This window comes from Poecilia formosa, unplaced genomic scaffold (assembly GCF_000485575.1).
Source record: "Poecilia formosa unplaced genomic scaffold, Poecilia_formosa-5.1.2 Scaffold46, whole genome shotgun sequence".
NCBI lineage: Eukaryota > Metazoa > Chordata > Actinopteri > Cyprinodontiformes > Poeciliidae > Poecilia > Poecilia formosa.
The window spans coordinates 1-23,628 of NW_006799985.1; the positions used below are offsets into that span (position 1 = coordinate 1).

At 39.8% G+C, this 23,628-nt stretch overlaps 1 protein-coding gene and 1 long non-coding RNA gene across 3 annotated transcripts; one reads left to right on the forward strand and one right to left on the reverse strand.

Moving 5' to 3' along the window:
* Positions 1–5,309: 5,309 nt before the first annotated feature.
* LOC103138042 (tyrosine-protein kinase CSK) lies at positions 5,310–22,056 on the forward strand. 2 transcript variants are annotated; one of them, XM_007552106.2, is made up of 12 exons: positions 5,310–5,414; positions 6,984–7,100; positions 8,334–8,446; positions 12,563–12,782; positions 15,568–15,661; positions 16,159–16,224; positions 16,688–16,787; positions 16,954–17,044; positions 17,263–17,336; positions 17,916–18,111; positions 19,718–19,804; positions 20,669–22,056. In XM_007552106.2, the coding sequence occupies exons 1-12, from the start codon at positions 5,400–5,402 to the stop codon at positions 20,849–20,851; spliced, it is 1,356 nt and encodes a 451-aa protein (XP_007552168.1). In that variant the 5' UTR covers positions 5,310–5,399; the 3' UTR covers positions 20,852–22,056. The 2 variants fall into 2 exon arrangements, with proteins under 2 accessions (XP_007552168.1, XP_007552169.1); XM_007552107.2 differs by having other exon boundaries at positions 5,313–5,414; positions 6,987–7,100.
* LOC107836255 (uncharacterized) lies at positions 9,747–14,975 on the reverse strand. The gene is made up of 2 exons (XR_001662120.1): positions 13,473–14,975; positions 9,747–10,458 (listed from the first exon to the last, which is right to left on the reverse strand). It is a non-coding gene; the product is annotated as an uncharacterized LOC107836255 (long non-coding RNA).
* Positions 22,057–23,628: the final 1,572 nt, after the last annotated feature.

The window sequence follows — 23,628 nt, forward strand, 5'->3', positions numbered from 1 at the left end:
TGTTGTTACTTTCAGTTCAACGATTTAGTAGTTTTGTTTTGACTTATAGAAGAAGCAGCGCTGCATAAAAATGTAGTTTTCGTCCAGCTTTAAACCCCAGACATCAGAGCTATGGGATCACTGAAGCATGTGGACGTAGTGGCTGCTGGGATGGGAGACCACTCTGCCAATGAGAGAGATTTGAGAACACTGAGGGTAAGGATGTCCAAATCGTGACCCTTATTCCCACAGCCTGCTTCCTGGTTGACACAAACCCCTGTGTACTGTAATGCAAATCAGAAATAAAAACATGCAAACAATAGGGGTTGTGCAATGCAGTCTGGTTATGGCCAATTTAATAGTTTTCTACATTTTTAATACAGTTTCTCCCATTTTGTATTTAAAATGCTAAATCTGACAGGTTCTTGCAAAAAGGATATTTCTCTATATATCGAAAAACAACCTATTAGTAACCTGAAAATATTGTGGCGTTTTTATTTCTTTTAAATCTTCGGATTTTATTGCTGCAGGCAGCTTTACTGTCAAGTGCTTTACATAGAGGGAAATTTGACGCAGCCACGAGTCATTTGTTGTTGACAGTTCCAAGCTGTCCTCTGTGCAAACTCTCAGCCATGTAAGCATTTTATTGTCAGTCTGTACTGAATATTTGCATACCCGACAGATCGTATTTCCATATTTTTCCACACTTTTCTCTTTGTTGCCAGTACACTTTACAGTGAGAGCTTCATGCTCTGCTTGTGTGGGACTTTACTAAAACTTTACTGCACTAAAATTTCCATGTACCACAAGAGCTTTTTTGAATTGCCTGCAGTCTAGAAATAAATGAAGGGGTTTTATGTCCTAAATAAATATCATTTGTTTGTCAGGAAAGTGTTTCCTTGTATAGGTCAGCAGATCACAGAGCAGTCAGATCTTGGCAGGAAATACCAGCATTATGATGACCTTGAGTGAAAACAGTTGATGTGTCTTGCGATCCCAAATTCTTTCTCAAACTAGATGTCTTTGGTTTTCTTGTGAGGGAAGAGTCTACTAGCGTTCTTTCAGCTAGCAACAAGTGGGGGAGGAGAAGTACCATGTCATGGCATACTTCATGCAGCTGAACAAAACTCTGCTCATGCTTTTTTTTTTTTTTAGCATGTCTTTAAAAGGACTTTACATCATAAGATAGTATGATGCGATACTTTTATCACAACTCGTCATCTCCATATTTGTGATGGTCTGACAAACTGTAGGCGAGGATGTAAGTTTTGACTCATTCAGTGGAATAAGTCTACTTAAGAATGTGAATACGAACTCCGGCTCCTGCTTCTTGTCTCGTTGTTATTGTGCTCCCATTTTGATAGGTGTACGCATTTGCTTATTTAGACTGTTGCTAAATATGACTTATGTTTCAAAACTGAAAAAGAGAAAAAACACATTTATGCACTTGATTCCATCGCTGTTTAATTCTTACCTGGACAAAGTGTCCCAATTAGCTTTAGCAAATTTAAAACACATTTTCTCCATGTGTCTATAATTAAAATTAATAAAATAAATTGAACCCAGCCATATTTTTGTAATTCTTTTGTGTAAAACAAGTACAGGTTACTATTCTTAGACATGCTTAGTAATTTACCGTCTTCAGCAGCTGCTCAGTTTTCCATAGTTTTAATAAAATCTTGGCTGTATGGTTTTGTCTATGAGGGTTTACCACATTTCCATTTTCAGCTCCAGGCCTACATTTCTGCCAGGGGTTTGACTTTCCTAAGATGTCTTCTACAGCTTTATATTATCATCCAGCAAATTAAAATCCAGAAATCTTGGACAACTAATATTTTTCTTTAGAAACTGTGGAAACTTAATGTGCCTCAGTGGTATATTATTTTCAAGGACAGGTCATCTTTAAGTAGCTGGTTCTCTTCAGTGATGCATCAGGCAATCCCCCCAAAAATCTGAATTGATTGGCTTTTGCTAAATTAAATGGGTGCTAATTTGCCTGCTACTTTTTTTTTTTCCTTTGCTTAATTGTGGCACATTTTTGTAATGAGCACCGTTTCAGCATTACTGTCTCAGAGATTTGTAAATACATAATGCTTTTCCGATTTAAACTTGGATGCACCATGATTTGAATCGGAATGGAAATGAAAATAAAGGGATGCAGATAAAGCACTTCAGTTTGGGTATCTAAATAAATACAATTCATTACACCGTATTTCAGATGTTTTGTAATTTTTGATCAAATAAATGATTTGATTTAAACATTTAGCAAAAATAATTTTGTTTTTACTTTATGCGGGCTGAATTTTAGTCGAAGCTAAATTTTAGGTTTAAAAGAAAAGACATACAGCAGATTGCAGAAGGACAATAAACAAAAAGTTGCTGAGGATGGGGAATGTTGCATATAGACGTCTCTCTGTTGCAAATGAATAGTGTCATTTGCTGACCAGTCGTGGAATTCAGTTGGAATGTTGCAATTATTGTGCATGCAATGCTCTTCTTTGTTGAGCGTAATGAGAGTTATTGTCTAATGCTTGCTCATTAAATTCAATTTTCGCCAGGGCTATTGATTTCAATCTAGCATAAATAAAAGACAAGATGACATTTCACAATGACCAGCATTCTGAAACGTCTCGATGAAGCTTCCCCTTTAGACCGTCTTCTAGATTGCCTTAAAATTAACGTGGCACAGAGAATGACTCGGTCCGAGGTTTCTCAGTCATAAGATTTACTTGCTGCAGTCTGAACAATAAAACATCTTTTGATTCATGTTTAAACTTTCATTCATCCAGAGAACCATGATAAAGGAACACTTACCTAGATTTTTTTCTTGCACCTGGCATATTACAGAGCGAGTGTACCAGCAGAATTATAGGGTAGCCCCCTCAAAATGGTAGAGATTTGCTTGTAAACTTAAGTTTTTACCAATAAGTAAATGTCCAGAGCTACTTCTCTGTCAAGACACGGGGAGAAAATCTGCAGGAGTTGAATTGTAGTTGAATATTTAAAGGGTACACTGATTATCAGCTGTTTTTATTCAAATTCTTTTCATCTGTTCTCTTAGTAGGTCATGTCAATTTCTCAAGTTTTATGGATGTTTCCGATTCCTAAAATTGTCAAAAGTAAGAAATGAAATCAAACTGCTGGATGAGAACTTCTGGTCATATTTCATGCCCAGAAAATCTGAGTGGATAAATATCACCAATCTGTATGAACACCTGCAGACGGCTAAAAAGCAAACTTCATTTTTCACTGCAGATTTAAAGTGTGTGAAGCAGAACGGAAGTGCTTACAAAGAGAAAATGTGCTTTCCTTTGTCCTTTATCCCATTTCTGGTTCAGCTGCTGTCTGAGAGTTTGTTCATGCAATGTTTCTTTGCTCTAAAATTCCCAGTGATGGCATCGTTGGTTCACCACTATCTCTGCAGTCTTTCCAGAATAAATAAGGTCTCCAAAACCTTTTAAATTTGACTTGTGATACAGATCTTCAGTGCAGAGGATGTACATTTGTCCTGAAATGTCCTATTGTTCGTTGTAATAAACCTAGTTTCAAATACAGCTGTGTTGCATCTCCTGGATCTTCTTTCCAAGGTTTTGTTATTTTCTTGTAGAATTATTGTTCCATTCAAAAGTGCATAAAGCGGCATGATTCTTTATTCACCAGCAGAAGATTGAGAAGTCACAAGGCCTTACTGAGAACCACTCAACTCCCTTAAGAATAAAGATTTGAACAGTTTGATGCTAAAGCTCCTGAATAGCTCGCAGGCATTCTTCACTCCTGGATCGAGATAAGAATAGCATTCGCTTGTCTCTCCTCTACCACTTTGCCAGCAAGTGCAGCTGAGAGTTGGTGTTGCAGAAATAAAGGAGGGCAAAAAGGAAAGAAGCGTGTTCCCTTTGGATTCACCAGAGCAGCCTAGCCTCAGACAAATTGGGCTCTGTCAGTTTGCATACACATCTGTTCTGGTCTGCAATTAGGCTCTTTCCTGTTTCAACACAGGATATGGTCATGCTGCGAAGCTTAGCCATTGGTGCTCACTGGTCATTGCACTCTTCTTATACACAGGAACGAGAGATTTCAGAATCTCCTTTATGTATATATATATTGTTTTATTAGTACCCATTTTGGTTTTGATATTTGGTCCAGAATTCAGTTTGTAGTTTTGGGTGCTATTTGTCTGCGGACTTGGCCTTGTTGAGGTGAGTTGTGATTGGTTTAAAAGTAGCCACAGACACTTTTGTCCATGTTGCTGTCCAGATACATCTCAGTTCTCCCTTTATAAAGCTTTGGAAAATGTGCGTCAGCTACTTCCTCCTTGTGTTTCTCCACCCTCCTTGTTTCAACTTCCTGTTTTTGGCACAAGCTGGAAATAAGATGCTTTGAATGGGAATCACTGTGGTTGCTGTTATCCAGTGACTGCTACAGTTACCTAGTGTGCTGCTTCTGATTTGTTGTTTTGAAAATACACATATTTTGTTGTAAATTCAGAAAACTGACTGCTTTGGTTTAGCCAAATATTTTATCTTGTTTTACAAGCATTTCAGCCCGTCTCTGGACTAGTGCATCTGACTGAGGCTAAGAGCAAAACTCCTGCCCTCAACATTACAATCAAACCATGCTCCATTTACTTTACCTCTGAAGTGGAAAACCATAACACTTGCTATGGTTGCTTACGGTCATTAACTGCAGACTACAGATTCGCCAAGAAATTGTCTGTTGAACTTAATTGCCATATTTTTAGCTTGATCAACCCTGACAAATGACCGCACATGAACTTAAAAGTAGTCAAACTAAAAATAAACAGTTGACATTTTCAAATTGCCTGTTTGCCTGACTGTTCTGAAGCTCAAAGTTGATGAATAAAAGATGGACCTTGAAATTCAATGAGACGGCGAATAAATGTGACCTACTGGGCACCAAACGGGGTTGCCTTTATTTGAGCTTTTTTATATTGAATCTGCACTTGTCATCTGCAGCCGATCCCTCTTAATTCCTCTGTCTTTCTCAATCTGCATTGCTGCTTAATAAACATCCACATGAATTATTGTGTGGTAAACTGCATTCCAAACTTGATTTCTCCCTCTGATAGTTCAGTGTTGTTAGAAGTTTTGAAGGTTGTCTCAGTGAGTACTTTTTTTTTTCTCACAGTCTTTGAGACACATTTGCACGTGTTTTTTTTTTTTTTTTTTTTTTTTTTTTTGGTGGAAGGGAGGACAACGATGAGCAGAGGAAGAATAAGTGCGATTTATTTCAGTTTGTACTTGAAAGAATCTGTAGAGTTCATGACAACAAAAGTGCATATCTCTGTATTAATGTGCGTCATTCCTAATGTTGTTGGCTTTTGTGTGTTACAGCTCTGATGTTACTAGCTGAACAGTGACCACTGCCTGCCCAAGGACACCTGCTGCCCAATTCCCCTCATCATGTCTGGGATCCATGTAAGGCTTTGTTTGTCTTGTTTGCTTTCGGTATACTTGAGCTTCTGACAGGCTAATGTTGAGCTCTCATATCCAATAATGCATTTAAATCAGCATTGGCCAATATCAGTCATTCTTAGCATATCAGAATTGGCCCATTAATTAAAACAAGGCCATATTAATAACTGTTTAATATGAGGGAGCTAAAGTAATATCAGATATCTTTTCAGGTGCAAATTTCCGTATCGGTGCATCCCTAATTTGATTAGCTTTTATTACATTACATTACATTATACTGTTGCATTTATTTCTGAATTAATGTTGCAGTGAAATATGTTAACATTTCAGAGATTGAAGTCTTACATCTTCATTTAATCATCCAGCTGAAAGAATAATAAAAAAAATTTAAAAAAACACCCCAACTTGTGACCATCACGACTTCATCTTCAGCTGACCTGGTTCTATTAATCATTCTCTAGGCAGATTGCATATTGACCAGGTAAACTGTGGGTAGTAAAAGAATTTATTTATATTGCAATGTCACATGCCATGGTAAGAGCTTAACGTAACAGTGCTTCTTCCATTTTCCCAACCCAATCCAACTAGAGCCAAGGAGAGCATGTCAGTGCTGCCGGATAATGTCATGTCAGTGACAAACTTCACTTTTTTGGGGAAGAAAGCCACAGACTCACAACTACGGCTTAGTACTTTATTTTGTCTCATTCACATTATTATTTAAGAATGGTTTCAATTAGACCTGCCAGAAAACATCAGGTCAGCAGTTTTAATGATGACAGTGTGTTAATCATGATGGGTAGTCTGCACTTATGGATTATTCAAACATATTACATCAGCATTGCAGCTTCATATAGATTATTTAAAACCTTCTATGTATTTATTCAGTTTGGAATTATGTGAAGTGAAGATAAGCAATTACTGTCTTATTAGAAATTGAGCTTTCATTTGTACTACATGACAAAAAATTGAAAGAAGATGCAAAAATAAGACATTTAAAAGAAGCTCCTGTCTTCATGGGTTTGCCTAAAAAAATCAGTCAGTTGCTGTTTGCAATCTCACTAAAACTAGGAAAATGGAGCACATCACCATAGTCTGCATCACCATAATCAACATCACCACAATCAACATTCCAGAAGGCTAAAGTCTTCTGGTTCTGGTCTGCTCTGCATCCCCAGAATAAGCAGCAGCATTCAGTTTTTACACCACTAAAACTGAAAGATCCTGAAACTCCTGTTAAATATAGGCTAAACCCCCTCTTCCTTAGAGTTGCCTTTCATTAAAACCAATTGGGATATTGATTATTAGATTTGATATACATTTGCCTGATGACGACCTTCGTCACGCACAGACGCACATCTGTGCTGCCACAGTGCACTCTGCCACCCTTTTTTTTTTGTGAGCAGGAGGGTAGAAAATGTATTTTCCAGTTTGTCCGTAACGTTACAATAAGCATCCACTACAGAGTTCCTCGAGGAATTTTAACAATGTAACAATGTAAATACTTAAACCATTTGAGAAATTGTGACAACCCTACTACAGTTTAAAGATGCTTTTTCTGTGTCTTCTGTGTAGCAGGTGCCATGGTCGTCTGGCACAGAGTGCGTTGCCAAGTATAACTTCAAACCTGGCACTGAACAGGACCTGCCTTTCTGTAAAGGAGATGTATTGACCATCATTGGAGTCACCAGGGTAAGAATTACTGTGTGAGGCTCATTTCACAAGTTCCATTCTCAATTTAAATGGAATGACAAGCATTAAGGTGTGAATAAGGGTGGTATTCACCTTGTATTTAGGGTGTGAGACTCTTGAATGCACACAGGGAGTGAGGGCTGATCCATTACAACAGAATGAGCTACTGCTTCTAAAATTGCGGAAGAAGTTCATGCACACAGTGATTTGAAGTTTGTGGTGATGTCTATGTCCAAAGGAACAAACAGTGGACATATGAGCATCAGAACTGGACCAAGCAATAGAAGCTGTCGGCCTGGTTTTACGAATCATGTTTCCTTTTACATCATAGACGATCAGATGCCTGTGGATTGCGTACCTGAAGAATAGTACCAAGATGAGCTATGGGAAGAAGGGCAGCCAGCAAACGGAGTGTAATAATTATTTTTGGTAGGACACATTGTGTCCAGCCATCCATGTGGATGTTGTTTTAACACCTACTTTTTTCATCAGGATAATGTTGTAAAGTGAACTAGAAATGGTTTCAGGAGCACAACAACAATTTTGAGGTGTTGATTTATCCTCCGACTTCGTTTTAGTGGATTTAGACAACATTTAATTGTGTAAGCCAGTCTCATGATTCCTCAAAAGGAGCTCTATCTGAAAAAATGAATACTTCCTTTCAAGGGAGTTATTTTACTACATGTGATAGGAGCAGAAAGAGGAGATGAGATACAATCAATAATCAATCTTTTTTTTAGGGGGTGGGCGGTGAAATGTCTATTTTTGAAACATTGAGATTACAAAAGCTTGATATCATCTGTGATCAAATTCTTTCACATTTACATTTACATTTAAAACAAAGCACAACAAACAATAGAACAGAACAAGAACAAAGAGAGAACAAAAGGGTACTATTCTGAAGAGACGCTACTTCTAAACACCAAAAGGAAATTAGATGGTCAATAGACGCTCCTTGCAAAATAAACCAATTATTTACTACATTTTTTTAATAAATCAAGCCAAAATTCTTGCATGTTGTTTTATTAACATAGGATATCCATTTTGACCATAGTACACTTGTTCATCTCTAAATGGTTTACGAATGTTAATCTTCCCATCTGATAGATTTCATTGACACATTTTGTCCATTATTCTAGAGTGGGAGTATCAGGTAGGAGCCAAAGTCTGATGAGTGGGCCCTCAGCTTCACCAGAGATGGAAGTTCACTCTAATGACGTTTGACTCTTTTAGGATCCAAACTGGTACAAAGCAAGAAACACAGTGGGCAGAGAGGGCACCATTCCGGCCAACTACGTCCAGAAACGGGAAGGAGTGAAATCAGGAGGGAAGCTCAGTCTTATGCCGTAAGTACCCAAGTGCTAATGGAGCATGTCATGCGTCGTAAAAGCAGCTGGGCATTCTTATGCAACACTTTTAAAAACCCTGTAGGAGAAATACTGCGGGGATGTGACTATGGTTGTGCATATTGCATATTTGTGCCACATGTGTCTGCTGCTCAACCGTGTGAATAAGTTGTTTGGCTCCCCGCAGCGACGGGAAAACGTAGTTCCGACATCAATCCGCGGAAATTCCTCCTTTATGGTGTCTCGTTTCATCTGTGTCACTGTCTCAGAGGCCAGAAGCATCTGTGTGCCGCTTCAGAGTGACAGAGTGGCTCTTTTTGAAATTGTGGCAAGTCAGAAAGAGGACAACATGATGAAAGCTGCACGCAAATCAAACGAGACAAGGAAGCCAAGCCTCTCTTTCTGCAGTAACAGAAAATACCTGAATGTTCTGACGTCAAAATGAGCTGTTCATTCGTGAGGCGAAAGGAAACACGTCCTGCAAAAAATGTTTGCTTATGTTAGCACAAGTTGAAGTTGGAAGAAGTTATAGTTAGCTATTGTTATGCTCAATTTCTAATTGGAGAAAATGTTGACATTTTTCCATTATCTTAGAAAATTAAAATAGTAATTAGCAGTTAGTTGCCATTTTGGGTTGACCTTTTGTTCATTTCAAAGAAAAGTGTAATCTACACTATGTACACCTCTATTAGTGAAATCAGATCAGTTCATTATGGTGCCGGTGCTCGTCAGCATTCCCGCTTTAATTTACAGTGGCTGACTTTCACATCATGTTGGCAGGAAGCATTTGAACTGACTTTTGAGCCTCTTTGTTTCTTCATGAGCTGCTGCTGAAAGCTCAAACTTCTCTCTCCGTGCCACCCCTGGTATCGTCTGTCCACACCGGCTCATCCAGCTCTGGCATGTTGGAGTGTGTTTGTGTGTGAGGTTTATATATGCCTGCATCACCATGATTTATTTCAGTAATTCAATTCAAAAAGTGAAATGCAGATTCATGATACAGTTACATTTTAGCATCCAGTTCTGAATTTGAACATTACATTAGACCAGGGGTCTTCATCCTATATGGCTCCGAAACCACAAGTGGCTCTTTGGACCTTCCAGAATGTCTCTTATTAATTTGGCTAAAAAAGTGGAGAACCAACTTAAAAGAAATTAAAAAAATACATATAGCAGGTCTTTCTTAAATTTTCTTTTTCCATGGAATAAATCCTGCATTGTATTTTCATAACAGAATGGCACAGCTATCTATAATGTGTATATTTTCCTCATTCTTTCTTTGGAAACTAGATGTTATTTTTTATTTTATTTTTTGTTGTTGTTGTTTTTGGATAATTCTCCTTAAGCATCAACATCCTATATAAGAAAATGAATCAATGCTCCTTTGATAAACGTTTTATGGTTTTCTTTGTTTTAAAACCTCAAAACCACAAATTTCCTATAGTAGATATTTAATGTCTTTTCACTAAAGGTTATGCAACATTTTGCAGCTCTTCCATTTGTAAAGGCTGCAGACCCTGGCATTAAACCAGTAAATAAATATTTTTAATTCAGAAATGTCAGTCTCTGAAAAGTACATCTTTGCACTTTAACATGAATATCTGACATAGACTTTAATAAAATTCATAACTGTAAACCTTAGATAACCATTTGTGGTGTGATATTGTATTAATTAAAATTCTTTGTATATTTGTGTTGCAATGGGGAGGCCAGGTCATATTTTAGTGATATCACCACATTTTCGTTCTCTCTTTACGCACAAGCCGTCCTGATATTACTGTTAGTGACGCAGAGGGACATTTTAATGTTGTCATGAATCACTAACAGATGTCTCAGTAACGGCCTCTCCCTCTATTCTGGGTTACATAAGGGTTCAGCTGTGGTCTTCTGTCCCCATTCTCACACTCACTTGTTGATACTCAGCAGAAGATGCCATCTTGGGGGCTCTTATTGCTTCTGTTCACTCTGCTGCCCTCTTGTGGGCGAATTCTGCTTCTCATTGTGGCACCATCCTATGATAACAACAAGGACGTTAAACACTGGTGTCCAATTTCCTCCTTCCATGTTGGACCAGGCATGTTTAGGACTCCGTCCTGTTTCACCATGATGTCACGTCTGAAAACTGCGGTTGGTTTCTCGGAACAAAGCAGCACTGTGTTTCCACTGAGCGCATCCGCGGCCGTTCACACAGCTTGTCGTCCACTCTCAGATTAGTGGGAGTTAAAGAGCTTCTGTCCATCGGAGAAGCTGCAATCGCTGATCTAATCAACTCAACCCGCATTAAGCTGCTTTACCACGAAGACCTCCGACGTCTCATGAGCCCAAGAACTGAGGAAGAGGAGGGTGCAACGGAGGCAAGCACCGAAAAACAGGATAAATCAATTAGAGTAGTTAATTACCACCCAGTAAACGCAGTAAACGCTGAAAGGAAGAAACTGTTTTCATGGAATCGTTCTTCCATGAGTGGCAGAAGTCAATGAACAACTGTGCAGTGTTCTGTGCTTCCTCCTGATCTGTTGTTGGAGGCAACCTAGAGCATTACAGAACTTTATTCTAAAATAAGGCATTTGATCTGAAATAGACATTTATGTAAAAAAGAAACTAGCACCTTTGTATTTTAGCAGAGGACTCAATTTGTTTTTTCCTCTTCCATTTAGTAAAAGTTCAGGTCACTTCTCAGTTCCCCCGAGCCTCACTCAGGAGTGGGTCTCTTGGCTGTCGGACTCGCTGCCCCGTCTAAGCCTTTTTGTATTTTCCTGTTATTGCTGTGCCTGCATGTCAGTTTCCTCTTCTGCCCCCAGACTTTATTTCTGTGTGTGTGTGTGTGCGCGCGCGCGTTTGTGTGTGTGTGTGTTTCCTGTTGTTTTTGACCAGGTACATTCTACATTCTCACTGAATCTCTTAGACGAGAGCCTCCGCCTCTGGTCTGAGTGAAAGCGCTGCTGCTGGCTTCCCTTTACTGCTCCACTCCTGTTTTTCGCTTCTTCTTTCAGAAAAGACAGTAAATCACTGTGTGCGGCTGAAACTCCACAAGTTTAGTGACGTTGACATAGTTTCTCTTCTTTTTTTTTTGTTTGTTTTCCTCAGTACAGAAACTGTGGCCAAATGCAGTTTATAGAACTTCTTTTTTTAGCTCTTACTTACTCTGAGGAGGCGTCTTCTTGGCTCAGCAGGCATCTGACAAAAAGAAGACCCGATTGATCCGGTGGGATAATGGGTTGTGTTGTAATCGCATCCTCCAGCAGCCACTACCTTGAGCAAAACCCTGCTCTATTAACTCGTTGCTAATATTTACCAAACACAAAAAAAGGAGACAATCCTTTTGTCTTGTAGCATTTTTATTTCCAACCAAACAAAAAAGTTACGTGCATTTGTATCAGACTTCCATGTGTCAGTGCTGCCAGACCACCATGGGAAAGTTTTCTGCCTCCATCAGCTTTTTGTATCCTGAGGCTGAACTGTTAACCCCTTTTTTTAGTAGGCTAGTTCAACCTCAGTCAGATTGGATACATCTGAGAATTAGCAAGGTGTTGCCGTGGATTCTTAATTTATATTTAGGTTTGGACTTTGACTGGGCCATTTTAGCATGCCCATATGCTTTGATTGTTGCTCTTGCTTTATGTTTACTTTTGTTCACTTACTAGAAGCTCAATTCAAAGGCCTTTAGCCTTTTGCTTTTGTCTTTCTTCCAGTTTGTATGTCTGACCCGTCTGATGTCTTCCTTCCTCTTCATGATGCTGTTTGTTCACCAATGTTCTCCATCGTACCTCTTAGTCCCAGAACAACTAGTTGTCTCCTTAAAGTACAAACATTTTATTTACTCTTCCGCTGACTTCTAGAGGAATTGGGTTGCACTAGATTTTATTTGAGGGGTAGCGGAATGAAGGGCATGTAAACAGAAACCATTTTTGGTAAGAAGTAGTTTTGTAAATTGTCATTTTCTTTTACCATGATGTCATACACTACTTTGCTGTAATTTCAGATAAAATTGTCATGTGATGCACTAAAATTTGTGGTTGTAATATGACAAAATATGAACAACTTTAAGGAGTTGAAGTTGTTTCAAACTTCCCTTTCTGTGCTTTGCTAACTTTTCTCCTGTCTCCATCGCTTTAGATGGTTTCATGGGAAAATCACTCGCGAGCAGGCGGAGCGTCTCCTCTACCCCCCAGAGACGGGTCTTTACCTGGTGAGGGAGAGCACCAACTACCCTGGCGATTACACTTTGTGCGTCAGCTGCGAAGGCAAGGTGGAGCACTACCGCATCATCTACCACAACGGCAAACTGACCATCGACGAGGAGGAGTACTTTGAGAATCTCATGCAGTTGGTTGAGGTGAGGGTTGAACTCAGATGTTTGTTTTTGTTTTGTTTTTTTTTTTGTTCTTTTTGTTTGGTTGTTTCTTTTTTAGATTTTGTTATTATGCAGGTAGTCTATTGTATTCCTCAGTTGTCATTATAAAGAAGTGCTTTTTAAATAAAATGTGTGAAAACGAATGTAGCTCACAGTGTGTAAGAACAAACCCGTTAGATTCTTTAAAGAGGACCTGTTATGCAAAATTCACATTTTGCATGTTTTTGTATTTCCGTTTGAGTTTCTGTTGTTTCTAAAAACAGCCCAAGTGCTTAAAAAAAAAAAAACACACCCAGCTGTTTTTCTGTAAAGTGTAAGTGTAAATGAGTGTGGCTTATTTGTATTTATTTAAAGTCACAATAGGGTCTAAAACAGCTCATTCTGAAGTGAGCTCAAAACAGAGCAGACTAAAATCTCATCATCTAGCGTTGATTTTGAACAGAAAATGCAGTGAACATGTTTTAGCTCATGTAACCATCCTAACCTGTTCCAGGAAGTGTAATAGGTTCCCGGTGAAATACCAAAGAAACATACTGTTACTAATAATGCGTTGAAAAAATATTTTTTAGTTCACAATCCACAGTACAAACTTTGCCACCATATTAAAGTTTGGGTATTCATTCTTGCTGAAACATGATTGCATAACTCAAAACGAGAAGGATTCACACTCACTGTCCACCTTTCCCTTAACATCAAGACTCCAGCACATACTCTGAGCGCTGTTTGATCGTCTCCCTTCCTGCCCCGCTATCTGAAGGCAGGTTCAGAGGAAGGACAGAGAGGAGAGGGGAAGACAGGAGGCGTGGTGGCAGGCAGAGAAAGAGAGCTCTTTCATCCTCTCAGATAAACAGGGGGGAGAGAGGCTAGATTGGCGGCTATCACACTTCTAATTGGGCCTCATCTTTTTACCCCGTGGGGCACTGGAAGTGGACGATAGGAATTTGCCAGCTGGCAGTGAGATCATCCCCATTTCTGGCGCATTCTTATTATCAGCCACCCACAATCTCTGTCTATCCTGTTCACACCCTCCACACTCGACTCTGCCCCCACTTCCTTTCTCCGCCTCGCCTCTGTCAGTCTTTCCCTCTTCGGGTTCCCTCGTGGATACCTGGCATATTGCTTTTTGTCCTCCTCTCTTTGTTATCCATCTCACTCTTCCCCCTGCTGCCTCATATTCCCCGCTCTCCTTCATTTTCCCTTCTGTCAGTCTCTCCATATCTTTATCCGGTAGACAGTCTGCATTCCCCTGTAAATAGCCTTAGATAGGATTCTTCACATTCTTTGGTGTTTTTCCGTTTAGCTGTCTGTTCCTGCGCTCTGCTGTTATTGGTCACAGCACGTTTCATATGGCTTCTGCCTTCAATTTATCCCTAAACATACTGTTTGCTGACAGCTTGTTGTCAGTTACGGCATCCGCAGTAATGTTATGCATGTGATAAAAGCAAAGACGGCTGCCTGTGGTAGCAGTGATATAATTGCATGATGGAGAAGTATTGTCTTTTATGAACTCATTGAGTATTTTTACTTCATAATCACAGCCTTCAGTGTTAATTACATACGGGAAGATCTTGATTTAGCTAAGACATTTATGTAAATTACTTTTTTTGTCAATTGTAACATGTTACACAAGCAGAATCAAACTATTTCGAGCCTTTCAGTTGATAAACACTGTACCAAACACACAAATGAGTTAGTTCAACAAGAGGAAAACCCAAGATATAGCATAATCGTCCATGAACATGTTCTTATTTAATATTTGAGGATCCATTTGCAGGCATGAGAACTAGCTAGCTCAGAGTATTTCTTCCTGCACCTTGCTCTCCCTCTGGTGGTTGTAATGGTGACTTGCAGTCTGTAGTCTAAAGTTACCTAATTGGAGTAACAACCTTTTTTCAGCTCCCTCACAACCCAACAAACTTCCATTTTTTATTTGTCTAATATCTGGGGCTGGGTGATGTATTGATTTTATCGATTGATCTAAATTTTCTGTTTTTGAACATTTAATTTTTGGAAAATCTATATTTTTTTTTTTTATCAACTGATTTTTTGGGGTTTCCAGAAAATCAAGAGGTACCTTCATGTTTTTACATGCGTGTTTTACAGCATCTGTTTGTTTCAGCTTTGAATTCAGGTCAATTCAGAGAAGGAATTATTGAAATAAAAAGTTTTTAAAGATATTTTCTGTCATTGCTAATTATTTAAGGGGAAAAAAGTGAGAGGAGAAAGTAGACTAAAATTATAAATTTTAGTCTTACTCCCTTGAGGTTCATATATTATCACCCATGATAATATATGAACCTCAGTACAACCTGATTTCATGACCCAATGACACGGTTTTGTTGTTTTGTGTAGAAAATCTCATAATCACTGACCTCTCACACTAAATTTCCCCTCTGCTGCGTCGCATCAGTCTAGCTGGAGTACTGACAGAATGCTGTGTATTATTGTAGCCTTGTCTTGTCACTGCTGTGGCCTTAAGTGACTTGTGTCAAACCTGTTTATGGCTCCATTTCAGATGTGACATCTGGATGTGAAATATACGGTGCTCAGACGAAGTTGTGCAGCAGTTTTCCTTTTATCACAATTTTCGTGTGTAGCTGTCTGCAGATAAAAGACAAGCGTCTTAAAAGTGATGATTCATTAAGCACCACACAATGTCTCAAGTCTTAATGCCTGCTGTTTTAACCCTTCATAAAATATAAAACAAGGTAGTTTTACATTGTAAACCTAAAAATGACATCTTAATTGTGCTAAATTGTGTGCGCAGCACTACACCAAAGACGCTGATGGGCTTTGTACCAGACTGATTAAGCCCAAGTTGATGGAAGGGACGGTGGCGGCGCAGGACGAGTTCTCCAGGAGTAAGTTTGCCCTACTTTTACCACACCACTCCACTAGGCTTCTGGCACCGAGGCTCACAGGAACATTTATTTACTTGCCGACATATTAACCTTGTAAGCGCAATGTCACATGCAAGCGCATGGAGTAAAATGCAAACCCTACATGCCCTCTAAGGTTGTGCTGTCATATACAGCCTAATAGCTTTAATCACGAGGGTGATTAATCTTTTTTTGTGTGTGAATACTCATGGGCTTCACCAGCAGTCAAAGTTAATCTGTACCAGCCGCCTCCTCCTCCAATGTGCCTTTGCTGAACTTCATGCATCCCTCTGAACATGGCTGATTATCGCAGCACTTATTCTAAAAGTCGACACAAAGAGAGCTCTCATCAGAGTGAAACGTATTTTATTACATCTTGTGATTAGTTTGATTGTAGATCTCTGATTATTCTGGGACAAAAAATAATATCGTTAATGTTGCATTACAGTTATTAAGCCCCTTCTGGCCCCTCTTGGCAGGTGGCTGGGCCTTGAACAGAAAAGAACTAAAGCTGCTTCAGACAATTGGAAAGGGGGAGTTTGGAGGTGAGTAACTGTTTTTTTTTTTCTTTTAATATAATTATAATTTAATTTTATACAGAATCGAAGTCATTCTGCAGATTGTTTTTTTCTTCTTTTTGTTGTTCTTCTTATTCTTCTTCTTCTTATTATTATTATTATTATTATTATTATCATCCCTGTAATTCCTTGGACCTTGGCTGCTTCTTTACTTCCTTTCATTGATTCTGTGAACAGAGTGAATCTAAGACAAAAATTCTGCAAATCATATTGTATGATTTTTAAGTTATAAATTTGCATATTCAACTCCTTACTCTATAACTCGCATCCCTACTTTTAAAGTTTCAAGGAATTCTGGTTTGTTGGAAACAAAAGTTCAAGAAATGAGAGGTGGATCAGGACAGCCGCAATCCTGTATCAGAGCTGTGATCGCAATAAACGGGGAAGACGTCCCATCATATTGACATGTAAACATGTCTTTCATGACTAGATGTGATGGTGGGAGACTACAGAGGGACCAAGGTGGCTGTCAAGTGTATCAAAAACGATGCCACAGCACAAGCCTTCATCGCCGAGGCCTCCGTCATGACGTAAGATCAGGCTTTTTTTTTCTCTCTCTCTCTTCTGTAATTTGAAACAATTCTTTGTGTTTCTGTTTCTTAATGAGGTTTTACTTTAGCGTGAGCAGCTAAATGGATTTATGTATTTTCTTGCACACCAACAGCATCATTTTCTCCCATCTGTTTGTTTACAAAGGCAACTGAGGCACAACAACCTGGTGCAGCTGCTCGGTGTTATTGTGGAGGAGAGGGGCAGCCTCTACATCGTCACAGAATACATGGCCAAGGTCAGTCAGACCAGTGTGCATGTGGGTGTGTTGTTTCTCTTATAAATAACTCTTAAGTTATTAAATATGTATCAGTCATTTGCTTTTAAAGATTATGATCGATATCTTCATGATTATACTAGAGATTAAATGCACTGAATGCTGCACATGTTTATTTTTCTGAATTATCGTTTGATGTTTTCGTAATCCAGCAGTTTACTGACGTTGATATCCCACAGGGCAGCCTGGTGGACTACCTGCGCTCCAGAGGACGGACTGTTCTTGGTGGGGACTGCTTGCTAAAGTTCTCACTGTGAGTTTTCGTCTGGGTTAGATTTACATCTGAAAATGTTTGCTTAGCTGTCAGGAGTTGTGCAGAATTTCATGGGAACGGCGTCAGCCGTTTGGCCGGAAGCACTCCAGAACCGTTTGTTTACAGACAGACAGATTATTCAGATGGTTTTCTCTGAAAAAAATGGCTGCTGCATTGGCAAATATAGGCTTTGACTTAATCCTTTTTTAATTAAACAGTTGTTAAGACAGTGCTTTCGTCTAGCACCTGTGGAAAAAAAGGCCATGAAATGAGTGAAAATGTTCCAGTCTGAAGGTATTTGTGTATTAATCCACTGTGAGGTGTTCAGTGGCTTATTTTCAGTGGGACACATGGAATACTTGGCTTCTCTTATTAGAAATAGATTTTATTTGCATGAAATCAAGCAAGAAAAGGAAGAAAATATCTATCAGACAAAGATATTGGATCTGAAAACACAATATTCTGTCTCTATGTTTGACTTTTCCTCTTGTCAAGAGCAGATCACACATTTCATGTAATAATCTTTCATGTAATAAAGTTATAGCTATAATATTGTTGTCCTTTTCTTTCTACCCACAGTGATGTGTGCGAAGCCATGGAGTACCTGGAGGCCAACAACTTCGTCCACAGAGACCTCGCAGCTCGGAACGTGCTCGTGTCTGACGACAACATCGCCAAGGTCAGCGACTTTGGTCTCACCAAGGAGGCCTCCTCCATACAGGACACTGCCAAGCTGCCCGTCAAGTGGACCGCCCCAGAAGCGCTAAGAGAGAAGGTGAGCAGCAGATCTGCACTGACAGGCTGTGGCTTTCTTTAATTTAAACCAGTGGTTCTTAACCTGGGTTCGATCGAACCCAAGGGGTTCGGTGAGTCGGTCTCGGGTTCGGCGGAGCCTCTGCCGCGGAGGTAAAGACACACCTGTGTAAAGTCGTGATGACGCGCCGCTGTGCCATCACTCACTGCAGAGGATCACGTTACATTGCTTAGCCAATCAGAGCTGCTGAGGAGCACTGATTGAATGAGTTGCACTCTCAGCATGGATTTGAACTTGTGTCTTTAATTACTTCAGTAAAGCTCACAGTTTTTACCAAATTCTATAGTCTAAATCTGCTCCTTAGTCGCATCTTTTCGGGATTGGTACTGCCTCTAGTGGCGTGGGGGAGGTAATACCACTAATATAATTACATTACTAAATCAGAATACCTCAAATTATTTGGTGTGTTGGGGAAGGGGGGGGGATGTAACCCACTACAGAAGGGTTCAGTGAATGCACATATGAAACTGGGGGGTTCGGTACCTCAAAAAAGGTTAGAACCACTGATTTAAACTAAACAAAACATTTCGCTGGGCTTATTAGTGCAGATACGAAATATTATCTCAAAGCCTTTTCAGGCAGGTTGAACCATGGTAACCATAGAAACCAGTCAATTTTACATCCCTGATTTGTTTTAGGTACTTTATCTTCAGCTGATTCAGGTAGTCTACATTATTTAAAATAATGGAAATAGCTCTAAACTTAAGTGCTCAACTGATTTAACTGAATCAGTTCAGTTAAATTCAGTTTATTTCCATTATTTCAGTTCACAACAAATGTATCTAGAAAGGTAAAATTACATAATTAAAAAAAATCCCAATTCTTCGCAATCATTTTTGGCAAATTCAGGAACATCCATTCAAATTAGATCCTAGTTTTAATACAGTGCATTCAAGTTTCAGTTTCTAATACCAACTGGTAAAACTTTTTCTTAGCATGGCCTTATAGTGAACCCCTCCAGAGCAACTACTACAGCACTGTGTCTGTTTTCCAATACATAATTTCTAAGATAAGTTATTAATGACATTAAAATTTTGCCAAAAATTATGGCAACAGAATGCAAAAATATGTCACCTCTTCTTTTAATCCAAGCATATGAGATAACTTTCAACAAATCTTGGTTGTTTAAACTTTCAACTCTGTTATCACATTTGATTCAAGCTGTTATTTTATTCAAGTGCTGGAACATATCTTTGCAACCCATAATACTTATAATGGTGTTATAGATTATTTACAGAGTTTCTGTAAGTTTTCTCAAATGTTTATCAAATGTCTTGCAGGCGTCATGTGGAAATCATTTATTTTGCTTTGAAAAGTGGGCACATAATCCCCACGGATGCTCAAATCTCAACTTTACAAACAAGCTTCACAAATATGAGCTAGCACTAAATTTAGGATCCTCATATCCAGATCTTGCGCATTCTGCTTTAATGACGGCGCCTCCTCAGGCAGCAGCGGTATCACCCTGTCAAATCGCTGCTAATTATGTCAGCAGTGTTTATGTGTCACTTTCTGAATGACTTCATGTAAAAACGTGTTAATCGCTTCGCTTGTCTTTACCCAACAGAGGTTTTCCACCAAGTCGGATGTCTGGAGTTATGGAATCCTTCTTTGGGAGATTTACTCCTTCGGCCGCGTGCCTTACCCTAGAATTGTAAGTATCCCGGCTGGTCATCTCTGGTTGTCAAATTTGAGATAAACCAGCAGATGGCAGACTTTAGCGCTGGGACCAGTGTTGTCTGGTTTTATTTTTGTGCAATAGGAGAATCATTTTGGCTGGAAAAACAAACAGCTGGTTTCCTACACAGTCCTCAGAGTTTGGAATTTGCTTTAATTGTGTTCCATTTTTAGAAAAGTATTAAATGTTTGAGTTTACATTTTCTAAAAGATAATAAACCTTAATTTTGAAATCTTTTAAAATAATAAAGGACATCTCTCATTAATTTTAAATCAAGATTGGAAGAATTAAGGAAATAACGATGCTAAAATGCTGCATGAAATCAGTCAATATTTGATACTTTTGATTTAATAACCTTGTACCTGTCATAAAACCTGTTTGCACTTTCAATCTTAAATTATGCAAAATTCACATTTTGTATATTTTTGTAATTTCATTTGGGTCCTTACTGTTTCTAAAAACAGTAATAGTACACTTAAAAAAAAAGCATCCAGCTGTTTTTTAGAAATATGTTAATGTTTTCTGGTGTCTGGAAAGCAAGCCATTTCAAAAACCTCCCAATTTGAGTCGCACTGCGCCCTTACCAAGCAACCCCAGCAAAGCTCCAGCACATTTGCCGTGCTGGTTTTGCTGTACAGTGGCTGCTGGAAAAGACAAGTGTTTTGTTGTTAACTTTACCATTCAGAAACCACTTGCTTCGTTTGTGTTGGTTGTGCAGGAGACTCTACTTCTGCTTTTCAAAGCATGTGATTTAAAAACTGTAATCGTGGCTATAAATGGCAGAGTAGTTGACTGAGGCCCTAAAGTTGCTCGGTGTGTTTGTGCGTGTCTGTTTCTCAGCCACTAAAAGACGTGGTGCCCCGGGTGGAGAAGGGGTACAAGATGGACGCCCCGGACGGCTGCCCGCCTGTGGTCTACGACCTGATGAAGCAGTGCTGGACCCTGGACCCCGCCATGCGGCCCTCCTTCCGCATGCTGAGGGAGAAACTGCAGCATATCAGAGCCAAGGAGCTGTACCTGTAAAAAGCAGCTATGGAGGCGGGGACTTGGGGGAGATGAGGAGCAGCCCTGTACAGATGGATCATGGGAGGAGGAGGAGAAGGAGGAGAAGAGGGACCACAGCACCTTCCTCCTGCTTGCCAAACCAAGGGACTGCCAAACCGTGTTCCCTCCGTCGACCTCAGGCTCCACCCTGCTTCCTCACTAGGACTGTTTTCCTGTTTGTGTTGTATAGCTTTGCCAAGCAGCTTCCTCACACCTCTTCTTTGTCCTCCTTCACCTGCCGCTGTTTGCTCACGCTCTGTAACCTGGTCCGAGCTGCTCTTCCTCATCCTCATCCACTTGCATCATGCCTTTTTCTTTCCTTGTTTTTTTTTCCTCCTCCTCTTCCTCCTGAAACGTGGCATTAACTGGAGGAGGGGCTGGCCTTTTCCTCCACGTTTGTCAGGTGCTCTCTTCTTTACCCCCAACCTTTTGATTTTTTTTTTTAAAATCATTCCAGTATCCATGCATCACCACGTGGCTCTGCATGCCAGCTCTGTCATTCCATCCTTCTAACCCCCGACCCTCTGCTGTGTTGTCAGGTGGAGGGGGGGTGCTTCGCTCTGTGCCAAAGTGCCTCCAGTCTACAGAGCTCCACAACCCTCCACTACTACTAATTGGACTGTTGAGGTGTCATTTTTTTATTATTATTATTTTTTTTTATTTCTTTTTCTTCAGGGAGATCAGTAAATGTTTTTTTTTTTATTACAGTCTCCCCACAACTCCGCCATTTTCTATCTTTTGTTTTGTTCAGTTTTTCTTTTCTTCCCCTGAGAAGAGCACACGAACAGGAAGAGATGGTGTTTAGCGAGGGGCGCTGTCATCTTCATGCTGCTGCCAAGGCAGCCCCGAGTGGCGGCGTAGGGTGATTACTGGAGAAGACTGGAGCAGGAGAAGCACTTCACACACATGGTCGATTCATCATACGTGGGCTTGTTTTTATATCAAAATATATTTAAAGGTTTAAAAGGAAAGGACAAGGAGAAAACTGACCGGGACGGGACAGAGGAGGAGGACTCTGAGAAGCCAGGAAAGTGACTTGGTGCTCTGGATGCCTGGCGTCCCTGAACTCTGGGGTCGGGTTGGTGCATGCTGTGTGTGAGAGGCCTTGGGTTCAGCTGTCAGTGCTTTCAATGTTCATTGTTTTATTATGCTATCATGACTATGAATAAATCATTCCATCTGAACAGTGTGGAAATGCATCATTTTCGTGGTGTCAGCGCAGCCGCAAAAAAGCTTTAAATGTCTTAAATTCGTTTTTAAAAAGTGTACATCGACACCCTAGTGTAACTAGCCCCCTGTGAAAGCATTGCCCTGATAAATTTTGAAAATTACAGCAAACCGTGCGGAGCCAAGAGAGGCGGCGGGGTGGTGTTTGAGTGAGATGACGATTTTCCACTGTCTCGGTTCTAGTTCCGACCTGTAACGATGCTGCATGCATTCTGTGCAAAAAAAAAGTATGGAACTACTTCGATGTAAGACACAGGGCTATCTTTTGCACATTTCCGTCATGAGACAGGTATTAAATTGAATTCATAATGGTCTTTAAAAAAGCCATAAATTTATAAATAATCTCCAAGATAGCCACCTGAAGTAAGTTCGACAAGTGTGACCTGCATTTGTTTTCAGCCTCCAAGAGAAGACACTTTGTAGAATCGCATTTCGTTATTGCAGCTGTAAATCTTTTGAAGTACGTCTCTGCAAGCTTTGCACTCGAGAGTCTGCAGAACAGCTCAAGCTCTGTCAGATTAGTCGGTGTCTGTGAACAATTTTCAAGTTTTGGCACAGATGCTGAATTTAATTTAGGTCTGGACTATGAGTCACGCTTACACATTAAGCTTTGATATTTGATAACTCTTTTATTTTAGCTCTGGCTCTATGTTTACGCTTGGAGGTTTCCATAGCTCTAGTTTCACATTCTTTACAGGCTCTATCAACTTTTCTTCCAGGTATTTTCCAGTGTCTAGTTCAATTTTCCAATAAATGCTGACCAGCTGAAAAGAAACGCATTCTCTCACCACAATGGAGGCACGACTGTCCCCATGACGGTGTGATGCTCAAGATGAGCTCTGTTAGATTATTTGGCACATGTATAATTTTGCATTTAAATCAGAACATAATTTTTTAAATCCAAACTGAAGGGAAGCAGTTTATTAACAATATTAAAGTAATACACGCGTCTCAAACCCAATGTGGATAAAATGTGTAAAAGTACAGTAACATAAAGTGGATAATGTCGCAGTGTGGTGGTCTTCGTTCAGGACCGTCTCAGCTTCCCTCACTGTCCTGTAAGATGGCTCTGGATCTGCAGAAGTGTGAAAATGTTTCAGTTTGCTTGAAAAAGTTTCTCAATCAGGTGATTGAGAAGAGATCTGGACTTCTAGTCTCGGCTTGGATCAAAAGCAACCGGGGAGTTTTACCCCGACATCTATTAACGAAATGCGAATGCAGTTTGCAGGAGTGCAGTAAACGGGCGAGGAGTGTTGTCAACACAACCTTAAATGTGTGAAGCGGTGCCATTTGACCAAGTTGTCGTGGTTCACAGTGCTGCCTTCACTGCTCTCTGGAGATCATCATCTTAGGAAGGAGCACACAGTCCATTAGTTTCTCTGCACTTTTTGCTTCCACTTTAAAGCTCTTCCGATCTCCGTTGCTACAACGATGTTGTGTGGGTCCTAATTTTGCATAAATCCAATGAATTTTAACAGCAGTGACAGGGCGGCAACAATAGGCCCGTTACATAACAAATGCGCTTTATG

What these genes read in the sequence shown, in the direction of transcription:
- LOC103138042 (XM_007552106.2), top strand. An exon ending in CCATCATTGGAGTCACCAGG is followed by an intron (nt 7,101 to 8,333) that starts GTAAGAATTACT and finishes TGACTCTTTTAG; the next exon opens with GATCCAAACTGGTACAAAGC. An exon ending in GCAGGACGAGTTCTCCAGGA is followed by an intron (nt 15,662 to 16,158) that starts GTAAGTTTGCCC and finishes CCCTCTTGGCAG; the next exon opens with GTGGCTGGGCCTTGAACAGA.